General features: G+C 37.9%; 1 protein-coding gene across 1 annotated transcript in view; it reads right to left on the reverse strand.

Annotated features, from left to right (window-relative positions):
* Positions 1-13,492, reverse strand: part of IL20RB (interleukin 20 receptor subunit beta) — a 32,939-nt gene extending 19,447 nt beyond the window's left edge. Inside the window, exon 1 of the mRNA XM_009919862.2 lies at positions 13,421-13,492. Coding sequence (XP_009918164.2) covers positions 13,421-13,492 — 72 coding nt within the window. The remainder of the gene's footprint in view (positions 1-13,420) is intronic.
* Between the last annotated feature and the right edge of the window lie 324 nt (positions 13,493-13,816).

The following is a 13,816-nucleotide window of genomic DNA, read 5'->3' on the forward strand; positions in this document are numbered from 1 at the left end:
ACAGGGATGGCTTGTATATAACTTGGAGTCTCAGGCAAATCTTTTCTGTATCTAAAGCAATGATGACAGAGACCTGTTCTCTTTGCTTAGCTTTTTTGGATAAAATGCAAAGAGCGAAAAGGCATAGTTGCAAAATGTGAACTGGAAGGCCTTGTTAAAACTTGCCAAATAAAATAAGTTTAAGGGAAAAATGGATGAACATGTGCTTCCAGAGTGCCTTCTGGGTTTGTTGCGACACAGAACTGAAAACTCAAGTTGCTTCAGTGTAAGGAAGCAGAGTGGTCTGGCTAGGAATCTGTTCTTGTATAGAGAACAGGTCACACTGCCCTGGCAAAGTGTATAATTGATATTGTAGGAAACCAGATTATTAAGTAACCTCCTCACCATTAATCAGTAGAAAAGAAAGAAGTTTGACAGTTAACTGAGAAAATGCATGAAGAACTGCCACTTTAGTCCTGGAACATAGATTTAGGCAAAAAATACATAGCTACACTGGTTCTTACGTGAATTACAGAAAATGATTTTAAATTAATTTATGGCTCTTACTGCAAATAAGCAATACTGTGGAAGCCATACCTAATTCAATTTGGGTTGTTCACATGTGGCTATTTGCAAGGAAAATGGATTGAAGGAACAGAAGAGAGAAGACCCAGGTAACAATTTGAAAAGAAAGCTTTCAGCTTTCAGTCATATTTGAAAAGCAAGTGGACAGGGTTTTATGTAACTACCTATCACCGCCTCTTTGTTATACTTAGATATCCTGGTGGATGCCAGAACATTTGAATAACTGACTTATTTACATATGTTTTGTGATAAGCTTAAGCTGTGTATCTGTGGCAGAACCTAAATAAATGTGAATAGTTTAGAATGAGGCAATTTATCAAACACTGAGGAAGAAATTCCCTCTGATTAGGAGACTTCTGCAGGACTTTGTTGTTATTGCAGAACATTTGTTTAAGAATTTACAAACATTGCAAAATGATTACATGAGATATGAGGGAGAGGAAAACCATATTTTGAGAAGCAGTGTGTGGCTGTCATTCTCAGGATTGGAAACATTTCTAGCAACCACTCTTATTCCAGCTTCCTCATAGTTCAAAATCAGTTTCTTACTGGAGACATGACTGTCTGCAATCTTGTTGAAAAGCAGCTTAGGAGTTAGCAGAGCTGGTTGTGAATACAGTAATTCTGATCCTGCAACTATTTTGTTAGCAACATAAAGCTCAGTGTGGACTAACATAACCAAGCATCAGCATAAATAAGCTGCTGAGCTTCCTGCTGCTGATAAATAAGCTACGTTGATCTGGCTGAATCGGGTGTCTCTACACTGCACTTCAGTGACATACCGACTAGTACTGTTGTTCACGAGTTGGGAACAAGGCTGACAGAAGAAAATAAATGACTAGAGGGAGAATTACTATATTAAAGCACAATTTTAAGTTCTTCAAAGAGAAATTACAGCACTACCTGAAAGAAATTCCTGGCTATGGTTAAATCCATAAAACATTTTCAAAGCTCTTTATAGGGAAGAATTTTGGTCAGGACAGACACTACATCCCTGAAATAGCCCTTTAAATTCAGTAGTCTTGAAGGATAACTTTAGTACATGGCTGGAAAAAACGCAGTGCCCTGCTTTCACAGCTGCCTATGGGCTCGGGCATACAGGTAATATGAAGATTTCTTCAAACAGGGACACTAATTGCAAATACTGCCTTAAGTGGGAAAACAAGGATTTAAGTGCTCAATGAAATGACTGGACTCAGCAAAAGATAGTCATGTTGTTTTCCCATAATCAGTCTAATAGCAAAACTGCCTGGTTTAGCCATCCAACTCTCTCCCAAGACTCTCATCTCTACTCTTTCAATGCTTCCAATTATGTAGGTATTAATTTACTCCTTCCATTGAATGGCAGTGTATAATACAGACAAAATGAGTAAAAAAGCTGCTGCGGTACTCAGAATGACATTAGCTGAATGTCTGATTTTCTCCTTTGGTCTTTCAACAAGCATCTTCTCTATGAGTATTAGAGACCCAGTATGGGTCACAGGAGAGACTCTCAGAAGTTTGCACATCAGTACATATGTGGATCCTGTCAATGGGCTAAGCTAAATAATTCTGTTTAAAAACAGGGCCAAAAGCTCTAAATGTCATTTTTATGTTCATATGAGCATTATCAAACACCTGATCGCCTTTGTTAAAATATATGGAATCCCTGAAATCAGAGTGAAACAAAACAGAACAATCACTCATATTTATTTAATGCTTGTAATCCCAAAGGAACTCATAGGCTTAATTTCACATGCAGCAGTCTATTAACCCTTCACTGAAGCTGCTTCTATATATGTAGGGAAGTGTAGTTGGCATCTAACAATACATAGCAATGTACACACAAGTATATATGAGGGAGTGAAACTTTAGGTGGACACTGAATTTGGACAGGCTGTAACTCCCAGAAGAAATGTGAGGAATAGTATGTAGGTTCAAGAATGTACGCTGGTGTTCTGGTATTGAAGCATTAGGCTGCATGTGTTCAGTGTTGACCATTTCTTCTCTTGGTGCTCTGCAGAAGTGTTCCTAAAACCTACATCAGAGGGCATCTATGTCTATTATAAAACAGAATAACTTTGAACTATTGTACTGGCTTAGACCTGGTTGTTCACTCTGTGCTGACAGACAGACCATGGCTTGGATTGTGCTGCAGAATAAGTGATGCCTTATGTTCCTGAGCCTGTGGCTCCTAAGGTCAGGAAGGGAGCTGCTTGTGGTGTTACAGCATGCCAGCTAAGAGAGCTTTAGCTCTGCTTCTCTTTCAGTTTAGTTTGCAGAGTTCTACAGACATGATTTAAAATTGTATCAATAGGGGTACAGGTATCTGGGAAAAGGGCCTTCTTATGAAGTGAAGTAGGAAACAGGGACTTTGAAGGATCAAGCATGTCTTGCTCAGGGTTTAAAGCAAAACCATAAATCAACAATCTGAGCTTACTACCAGAACGTTGAGATAACTGAGTGAAAAATTAAGGGAAATAATGGTTCTTTCAAATACTTGCAATTTGATTTGTACAATGCACTGCTTTGGTCTGATTCTCAAACAAGTTGGAATTTATTTAATTATTATTAGGTATTTTATCATGATATGCACAAGAGATGACTTTCAAGGAAGACCCTCAAAACAAAAATTTATGTTGTTAGAATGCCTGTGGTAACCTATTATAGACAATAGCTTTTTACTCCTTTACAAATAGTACATTCCAATATACAATATACTATATAGGGATAGAAGGAAGAGGAAATTAACTGTGAATCACAGAAAGGGTGACAATGAATGCTGAATGTTCCCGGGGTCAGTAAGACAACAAAGGGTCAGCAGGATTTAGCAATTGCTTCAGTCACCACTAAATGTCACTGTTGCTCCACAAAATGGCTGTAGGCACCTTACTTTGTCAAAGATGATTTCTGAAGACAAAAACCTTTGGAAGTGATAATACTCGCTTGTGAATGTATTTCTGTTACTTCTTGATGAGACCTATTCCCAACTAATCCAGCTAAGAAAGAACATTAATTTTAGAAAAAACGGGCACTTTGTTAACCTTGTCCACAAGATTAAAGAAAAAAAGGAGCCTTTTTTTTCTTAAAACCCCTTAATTACTGGTATGTTTGCTAGAATCACAAATAGAGCAAACCTACTGTATGAAAATTTTTTTTTTTCAAAATTCAGTAGAAGTAAGAGAAGCAAAATAAGGCACCTTTATATAAGAAAAAATTGGTTGAATGTATTGTGGTAATCTCTAAGAGATACATCCAGCAACTCAGTGCCAAAAGATAATCTGGGAGTCTTGATTTTGGGAACAAGCCTAATGTATATTCTAGTGAGGATTAATATTCTCCTGTTTAAAAACAAGTATCTCTGGGTTGGATGTATGTTTAAATAATTCAAACTGGTCCAAGAATCCCAAGCACAGTGAACAAGAGAGTCTTGCAAAAGACACAACAGAGATATAATTAATAAAGAAAATAACTTATTTCTATATGGTGAAATGTTTTCTAGAGTTTTGCTGTGTATATAGCAGTTGCTTTTCATGAATTCCATCTTAGACTTTACAGAAGTAAGGAAGTGAGGAAAGAGTGTGTAGAAGAAATGGAATCTAGAAGGATTTTAAGAAAAATTGAGTTAACAGGAAAGAAATAAATATGCTTTGAAGTATTTATGCAGGTGTAGGAGCCAAACTGCAGTATTAAAAGCCTCCTGCAGTTCAGAAAATATATGTAAGCCTTCAGCTAAGGGACAATTCTTATTATAAATCATATTTCTTTTCTTACTCATCTCTTTTTTTTAATCTGGTTATTTCTCAGGACAGTAACATGGGAATGGCATATTTGTTTTTCTCAAGTTCATCTCCTCCAATTACTGTCATTTTCTAATGCATGACCTTACATTCTCTGTTTCTTTACAAACTAAGCCAAATTTAGTGGAGTTGCAGTAGAGTTGGTCTGGGAAGAACTTATTCCACATATGAGGTTATAGCCTGTGGCTGGAGAAATCATTGTGCAATCACTAATACTAATTTTTGATTCTCTCATCTTTTATTATATGCAGCACTATGGCACTTGAATGCCTTCTGTAACTGCAAAACATGCTCGTAAACATAGGTTTATTCTCTGATTTTCAGAAGCTAAAAATGGTATACATTTCAAGATGATATACAATATATGATATATACTGGGACTCCATGGGTGAGAACAGATTGCTATTTTATACTGTAATTTAAAAAGAAAGTCTCCAAAGCCATCTCTGTATGGTCCCAGTAACTGCCTGTAGAAGTCCGTAAGATCATGCATACTGAATATTCTGGGCAGATGCAGGAGTGTGGATATGGATGTCTGACTCTTCTTAATGTTTGTAGGTTTATAAGAGAGATCATCCATTATTGTTGTCAAAATTCTGCGTTTGGCCTGATGGTCAGATATTGGCAGATGAATATGAAAGTAAACTCAGAAAACACTTCTCACTTAGCCTGCCATCAGGACTAAGGATGAGATTATAAGGATTTTTAAAGAAGATAATCCTGTTTGTGCTGAAGATGTCTTCAGGAACAAAAACGAAGAGAAAAAAGAAATATGTTGGATAGCATAGTTGTGACCAGTCAGAATAATCCACCTGATATTCAAAAATTTTATTCTAGACAGTTTAAAAGATGTGCTTAAAAGCAATCCCTTTAATTCTAACAAATCAGCTCAGAATTACATTTCCTATTTTAGTCTGTTACAGAGGTTCATATACTTCTGGTCATCACAGGCTCTCTAGCTTATGAAGTGTTTTGCTTAGAAGAGCTTCTGTTCCATAACATGGTGCTACTGCTACTGATGCAGCAGTCTCCTAGTTCCCTTAGTCTCTAATACTTGTTGCTTAAAAAAATACTGGCTTGGATTCTCTGCTGTTGCTATTCTTTATCAACTTCAGCTACCAATGCTCTACTATTCCTGGAATACAATTTTGCTACATGCCATGTGAAGCTTGAGAAGATCAGAAGGATTCTCTGACCTCTGCCTGACATTAATAGGTTGGACAAAGCTATCTGCCATGTGGTAACAGCTGAAGTTCAGCTCACTTATTTGATACCTCTTATTCTTGCCTGTACACAGTAAGTGAGCTTCTGATCCAGTTACACAGGTTTGCCACCACTTGCTGACATCTGTCTGCAGTCTTGACTTAAGGTGAGACACCACACATTAAATAAATGGGTGGAGAAATGGAAGAGGAAGGATAAGAAAGACAAGGTGCCCTACCCTCTGTTAGCACCGTATGCAACAAGCACATACTTGGAAACAGCTAATATACCATTAGCATAAACTTCATGATTTCTTATTACTACATGTGAGCATGAGGAATTGAATGAGCATAGGTGTCCTGGTTTCGGCTGGGATAGAGTTAATTTTCTTTCTTTCTAGTAGCTGGTATAGTGTTATGTTTTGTATCAGTATGAGAAGAATGTTGATAACACACTGATGTTTTCAGTTGTTGCTAAGTAGTGTTTAGACTAAGTCAAGGATTTTTCAGCTTCTCATGCCCAGCCAGCAAGAAGGCTGGAGGGGCACAAGGAGTTGGGAGGGGACACAGCCAAGGCAGCTGACCCAAACTGGCCAAAGGGGTATTCCATACCATGTGACGTCATGCCCAGTATATAAACTGGAGGGGAGTTGGCTGGGGCGTGGATCACTGCTTGGGAACTAACTGGGCATTGGTCAGCGAGTGGTGAGCAATTGCATTGTGCATCACTTGTCTTGTATACTCCAAATCTATTATTATTATTATTATCATCATCTTCCTTTCTGTCTTATTAAACTGTCTTTATCTCAACCCACAAGTTTTACTTTTTTTTGATTCTCTCCCCCATCCCACTGGGTGTGAGCGAGTGGCTGTGTGGTGCTTAGTTGCTGGCTGGGGTTAAACTACAACAATAGGCAATATATATTGAATTATTACCTTCAAGTTAGTGGAACTGACCTTAATAAAATTTAAAATATAGTTCTGTCTCCTGCTTCTGTTCAAGGAGCCTGCTAATTTTCTTAACATTTGCATGAAAGAAAAGTTAAGGCAACCTTAACTTAACTTCTAAGGGCCAAAGTGTTAGTTTTCACAGATCATTGATCTATTTCAAAATAGCCTTAGCCACTTTGAATCATTAATGAAAGGATCACATTTTCTCCTCTGAAGGTACAGGGAACAGTGCTGACACACAGAAATGTTTTGACAACCTCTCAATAAATTTAGACTAGATACAGACTCTAAAGTTTTATGATTTCTCTGGTCATCTTATGCTTAACATATCTCAGAAGTTCTGAACTACTGCCTTTGATTGTGCCGCACCTCTTTCCTATGTTAAAAATTGAAAGCACCAGAAAGGGGACTCATGAACCTCCCTCTAGGTAGCTTCAGCTTTTGTCCCAACAGAAGATATTTTATATGCAGCCAGATTCTCATTCAAGTAATAATTCCATTACATTCAATGGTCCAAAGGTAAAATCCCTTCTCATTTTTACTGTTCTGAGTGACAGTGGCAGTTAGTTCTGTGAAACTCCAATATGGAGATGCAGAGCAGAAACCACCATAGTGTTTTATTTCCCTTTAAAAACTAGGCTAATAACATGGACTAAAAAAAAAAGTAATCCTGCTCATTATGAATAATCATCTACAGATTATACTGACTGACAAACAGACTTTACATCTTTCTGCTGAAAGGCCTCAGGTGATATTTAAGTGAACCTGCTAAGACAATATATAAATTCAGTGATCTTTCTTTATGATAAACTTCATTGTTTTAAGGACTTAGAGAAACTATAGGCCTTCAAAATGCTTTTACTTGGAAAATTTCTTTTTGCAGCTTAAGATGTCTAAAGTGCCTAGACTTCTAGAAATGCAGTAAAAAACACCGACCAAAATGCATCCTTCCAATGTCTTCTCCTGTAATCTATTATCCAAGGCCTTCATGCATACTACATCATCAGAGCAATGCTCTTTGATGACTACTGAGTTCTTTTATAAATTATTCATACATCTTTTTATATCATCTACTGTGGCATCAGCCAGGGACAAACAAATATTACAAACATGACACCAATAAAAAAGAATGCATAATCAGCCTCTAAAAATTCTTTATATTCTGCCAAGTCCTGCACATTGCTGTAGAATTCTAACAACCACTGGATCCCTCTAGTTTGAAGGTCCCCTTCTACAAAAAACATGTTCCTAAATATTATTTGACAAACTGCAACCCATTTTCTACTTTCATAGATATGATTGATTCCTTCTGAACATGGCGGGGGTTTTAATTTTTGTTTGTTTGGTTTGGTTTTGTTTTGGTTTTTTTTTGTATTTTAATACTAGATTTTTAAATCTTACTAACAGTTTAATTCTTTTGTTACTGATGAATAATAGAGACTTCGAAACACAGGTAGAACAGCAAAGCACGCAGAAGCTTGCATGAAAGACATACATGCTTGCTGATGCCATTACTACTACATTTTCAGTAGGGTGAAAGAATTAAGAGAAAGGTAGAGAAATGTAGATATGTGGATGTTGTGAAAAGGTACTCCAGTATGTTGGTATTACTTCAGTAGCACAGATTCCATTCTGTATTTCTTTCATCAGAAGGATGGACACTCAGACAGCCTTGGTTCTATACTGTTTTCTTTTCTGGTCTATATGTTGGAACCTAGATATCCGATGTTCAGTAAAACTGCAAAGATTTTGGAGAGCAGTTTAGAACTATCTTGAATATTGGAGAAATGGTCTAAAAAATGATAAGATGAAGCAGGGGTGAGTACAAGACAAAGGGCACTATTAGATCAGTCAGTTGCATGGATGGAAGATGGAAAAAACCTATTACTCGGGAAGTCCCCAGTAGATCTACACCATCAGTCACAAAAGTGCAAGCAATAATCCTTGATTTGGGGCTACCACAATAAAGCAAGTTCAGGAATGACACAACTAACAAGGATCACACACAATTAGGGATTCCATAGGTGTCCTGTCCTGCAGCCATCTTCATGTCCCAATACAATTTCTGAGCACAACTGCAGCCACAAGCACAGATTCACTGTTCTGGAACATGAGGAGGATTTTCGGAACAGGTCAATGAGAAAGGAAGAGTCAGGGAACAAAAAACAGTACAGGGCAGGAAACAGAGCAGTGTTTCCAATGTTTTGTTTAGAAGGGTTTAATGCCCAGATCTCATCCCTTTATTATGCCATTGCTGAAGTTTCTTTTCTGCTACCATCTGAGGTAATGAGCACAGTAGATCTGATGACACAGGCAGTAGTTTATAGAGTTGACCTTCCTGTGGTAAACACATCTGTTTGAAAATTGTTTCTTCCTTCTTTACCTTTCGAAAGTGTAGTACTTTTCTGACTCAAGGGATGGGAATGGATGCTTTCCATCTGACTCTATGAGCTCGCATGATATGTTCCTCATTAAGGATTGAGCACTAAGGTATAGATAGGAGAATATAGACTCATTCATTTACTGCTCTACTGAAATAACATATATGCTATCATTTATAGTTCCTACAACATTCACTTAGCAATACAAACAATTTCTTGTGCTTTATCTTCATTCTTTTAATTAGCACAACCTAAGAAATTCCCCTGGAATTCATAATCTCTTTCCTATTGCCCCACATAAGTTATAAAGTTGTTCTCAGTCACCCAGAATTTAATGATTCCTTTTTTTTTTTTTAAATGAAATTAAACTCTGCAGATTCAAACAGCAAAGGAATGAGGCTTATGAGAACAGAACTGGAGATAAGAGCAAACAAGACTGCAAGGACAGCTTCGATCAGCTCTAAAGCTCTTTCTGTAGTTGCTGGTGCTTAAAGTCCCTGCACACCTTTTACAAGTGTGGGAATAGGTTTGAATGTGTTTGGCTACCATACTGCAGCAATGGCAAAAACACTGTCTATATCACCAGTGCAACCAAATTCACCAACCTTCCCCCAAAGGTGAACAGATGTTCAGTTCTGCCATGGACAGGTATGACAGAGACCCCTGGGGTACCTCCCAACTTCCAAACTGAACTGTCGGTATCCTCCAGATCCTAGGGCTTTTATTCTCTTCCAAAGGTACAATATTTTTAAACATCTAAATTCAAACAAAAAAGGTTATCTGCTCCCCCCCCTTTTTTTTTCTCCTGTAAGTAATGTTTTCTTTTAGTTCCTGTTGCTGCTTTGTCTTTATGACACATTTCATTCTTGGTTTTTCTTTTGATTCATATATGTATTGCTGTATAAAGCTTGGCTGTTCTTCTTAGCTATTCTTCATTCAATGAAGACTAAACAGAGTGGTGCCAAACCATTAAAACAATTTGAATTTACAAGGTGAGGCACCCCTCTAAATGATGAATGGCTGAGATTTTGATTTATTACCTTTCTTTTCCATATAAAACGATGACTCCATGAATAAATGAAAGGAGTTTCCTTAAAGCTGAAATGCTGCCAGTATACTACAATCATAGAATCCAAAGCAGATGGCTGTTCTTTCTAAAACCATAAAGTCTATAAAAGCCCAAGATAGAAATAACTGAAAAACAGTGCAGATACAAGTGTTAGAAGTCACCTCTCCATTTACAAACACCAGATTATAGATGTTTCGGTAGGTCTTAAAAGAAAGACCTGATAGCTGTGCTGTACTTAATTGAAGTTGTAAGTTAACTCTGTATAAAAATTAGAACAGGTCTGGTGGAAGTTAAAATGAGTAAACAAACCTGCTAGTTTTTGTTTTCTTTAATATTAACTTTTTATCTTTCTTTTGTTTCTGGTGAAGATGAATGTTCTTGCAGTCACAAGACCTACTTGTGTAATTCAGACTTGAGCACCTCCAAGAGGAGGGAAGAAACCACGAGCTCCAAATTTCAAGCCTCATTAGCATCATGTGTAATCCTTACTCTGGACATAAAGGGCTCATGGCTTTGTTGCATTCAGTGTAGTATAAAGAGAAGGATGTCAGAAAGTAGAATCAGGAAAAACTGTACAGAGTATAACTGAGATTTTTATTTTCCTTTAATTACATAACTTTGTAAATATTCCTTCTCTAAAAAGGCAGTTAACATTGCAAAGTGATCTAGAGTGATCTATACATTGTTATGCCCAACATCAGGCATAAATGGGTAAAAAATATGTAGTATGTCATTAGTGCTGCTGTGAAACTGAAAAATTAATTTAACACTTTATTCAACTGTGAAATACAACCACAGGGAATATACTTGCTGAAATAAACTGAAATAAAGCATATACTACAAAAGGTTTCTTTTTGCAGCATTGTTTCTGACCGAGTCTAAGAAAAGAGTCTAGAAAAGAGGAAAGCTAGCTCTCCAGCTACTATCTTCTCTGCAGAGTTGACATACACAGGCTCATTATTGCATTATGTTTTATTCAACAAAATCACTTTAATGTTGCAGCTTAAATTGAATTCACTAAAGCATCTCCATCTCTTGCCTAATGTGTATCAAGTGTCTGCTTGCTGTTTGCATTTTCTTCAGAATTATGGCAGGGAATCTTTGGAAACAGCAAAATTATATGCAAGCCACAAAACAATGTGGCTGTAACGGGGTAATCGGCCTTCAGCGTAATTAAAGAAACATTCCCTCATCAAAGTAATTCTGCAAGAGACCTAGAGGCTGTATTGTACAAATCACCCACTTAGTAAAATTCTTTATCTGATTTGCATTTAAAACCTAGTTATGCAAATAGGTTTGCTCAGCAGATCACAAGAAATGTAATGACTTAAAAAAATTAGAGTGATTAAACAAACCTGCTTCTTCTCCATAAATCATGTTGTGTAATTCCCTTTTATTCACCTAGAAATATTTCAATTAGTCTGTTATATAAGGTCTTCTGGAAGAGAGGAATTCCTTTGATGCATGCACATAGCCATGTATGACATCCACTCTGGACATGACAATCCTACTTCTTTGAAGTAAAATCATCCCAAAACATGGGAAAAGGCAAATACCTTTTCCTTATCTAATGATTTGTATCAGAGCAGAGGAATTGCATTTGCCATTTCAATCTGAAAGCTTGATTCCCAGTTTAAACTAAAGCAAATGGCAGTGAAAGGTGTTGTGTCAGTGAGAATTAGTAATGCACCATGGAAACGGCTCATTTTAACGATGTTCAAGTTCACTTATAGCAGATGGTAAAGTCCCATTTCTTAGACTAGCTTTAGCCTTGAGTACCAATACTGGTGTAAGTCTCTAAAATCAGGATATAAGATCTGCAAGTTGTATTTGTGTTTTGCTGCTGTTCCATAGCTACTAATGCTTCAGTTCATATGACCTTTTGTCAAAATAGATTTTTTGTTTCTTTTGTTGTTCATAGAATCTATACAAACACAGTACTCCTATAGTACTTTTTTAATAGCAGGGATAGTTCGCTAAGCCACGTTAATCTTTCTCTCAAATGCCATTTCAGTACATGAACTAATGCATTTTAGACAAAACAGTGTATGAGGATGAGCAAAGGAGCTATATTAATGTCTTCTTCAGTCAAACTGTCTAATTTATACTAACAAATAGTCCATACCTTACTACTCCTGGACACGCCATGTTTCAGTTGGAGTATCTCACAGCTAACAAACTCCAGGACTGGAATTTGGGGATTTGCAGCCATTTAAGCCAGTTCTTGAGCTACTTGTTTCAGCTGCCAAGACAGTCTGAACAAATAATTAGTCTCTTCCTTAGGATTATTCGGACACTAGCTGTTAGGTGACCTTGTGTCTTAAGCATTGGGAAATCTAATTTCATTTAAATGTGTCATTGCAACCACTGCCTCTGCTGCATTATTGTGCTCAACCCCTTGTGTTCCTGTGTTCCTTCCCTAGGCCAGGCTTCCCTTGCTGCTCCCTGACACCATCTTTGAGATGTCTCAATCTTTAACAGTTCCAACCCTAAGAGCACTCACCCAGGAAATGGAGGGAATAACAGGATTTCCATGCTGCATCTGTTGATTTTACATGCAGTCAGAAAGGATCTGACATATGGGAGTATTTTGAGAAGAGAGGATTTTAGTTTCAGTGGAGCTAGATGAGGTTACAAATTGATTGTTGAAAATTTTTAAAGACTACTGTTTTGTAGTGATTGAACACTTCATTGTGTTGCTTTATTTTGATGTTACTGGGAAAAAAGTGCTCCTTTTTTCTTTTGGTTTACCTTGAGAGAATTCCTAAGTTTCTCTGATATTTGTACATTCCCTTTCCACTTCAGGGTGTATAGACTTTATGGTAGCTAGTCTGTAAAACTGAGGTGAACTATCATTATCTACATGATTTACTAGATTTGCATTATCTGAGCTTTGGAGTCAAGGAAAGCCATGGAAAAATAAAAAATACCACCAGAACTTATGATAAAAAATGTTAACCATTAAATTCTCAAACTTGTGGAAGACTACAGCCCCATAACTCCCGTCAGTGTTAGTTTGCATCACATAACTGTCCCCCAGGCACTATAATTTAGCAGCACATAAGGAAAAAAAGTAGAGTTCTCTTTTCTCTTCTTCCCTCCTCCCCCTTTCCATTTCCTACCAAGCCTTCAGAGAACGAGTGCTTGCAAAGAAAAGCCCAGAAGTGTATGAGGGTTCCTGGCAATGCTAGAGGGTGGAGGAGGAAGCAAGAAAGCAGCAATGAAAAAAATGAAAGTGACTCAAGCAGATATTAAATCTTGACTTTGGAAACAGGCTAAGAATTCTTATGTTTAATGAAATATAAAATATTAAAGTTAGCTCAAGGAGATTGGTCTCCTCCTGTCCTTAATGTTAACTTCTGTCACTCTGTGACTCTATTCCCATTTATGTGAGGGGGGAATAAATATTTTTAAAGGCTCTGACAAATATGTTTTAGAACTCTCACGAGTTGCCACTGAGTAACGTAACAGTACCTGTTTTGCTGTATGAAGGTTTCTGTTCAGGGCAAGTTTCTTACAAAGCTTCTCCACCCAAAAGTGAACCATCTTCACGATAGCAAGTGTTGTTGTACGCCGGGCACCTCGCAAGCCTCACAGTCCCGTCAGCATGCGGGAGCTGCTGCCGCTGGCAGCTTCGGCTTCCCGCGGCTTGAACAGTCCGCGGGGACCACCAGCACCGCCCCCCTCTCGCAAGCCGGCAGCCTGCCGCCCGGTCCTTCCACACGCACCGGGCTCTCCGGGCCCCAGAAGCCCCCTCACGCAGCCCCGAGCACCCCTCACGTCTCACACTCCTCACAGCAAGGGCGGCCGCCCGTCTCGTCTTCCCGCCTTTTAAACCGCCCGCGGGACCGCCGGCACCGCCCCGCGGGT

This window comes from Haliaeetus albicilla, chromosome 22 (assembly GCF_947461875.1).
Source record: "Haliaeetus albicilla chromosome 22, bHalAlb1.1, whole genome shotgun sequence".
NCBI classification, from domain to species: Eukaryota; Metazoa; Chordata; class Aves; order Accipitriformes; family Accipitridae; genus Haliaeetus; species Haliaeetus albicilla.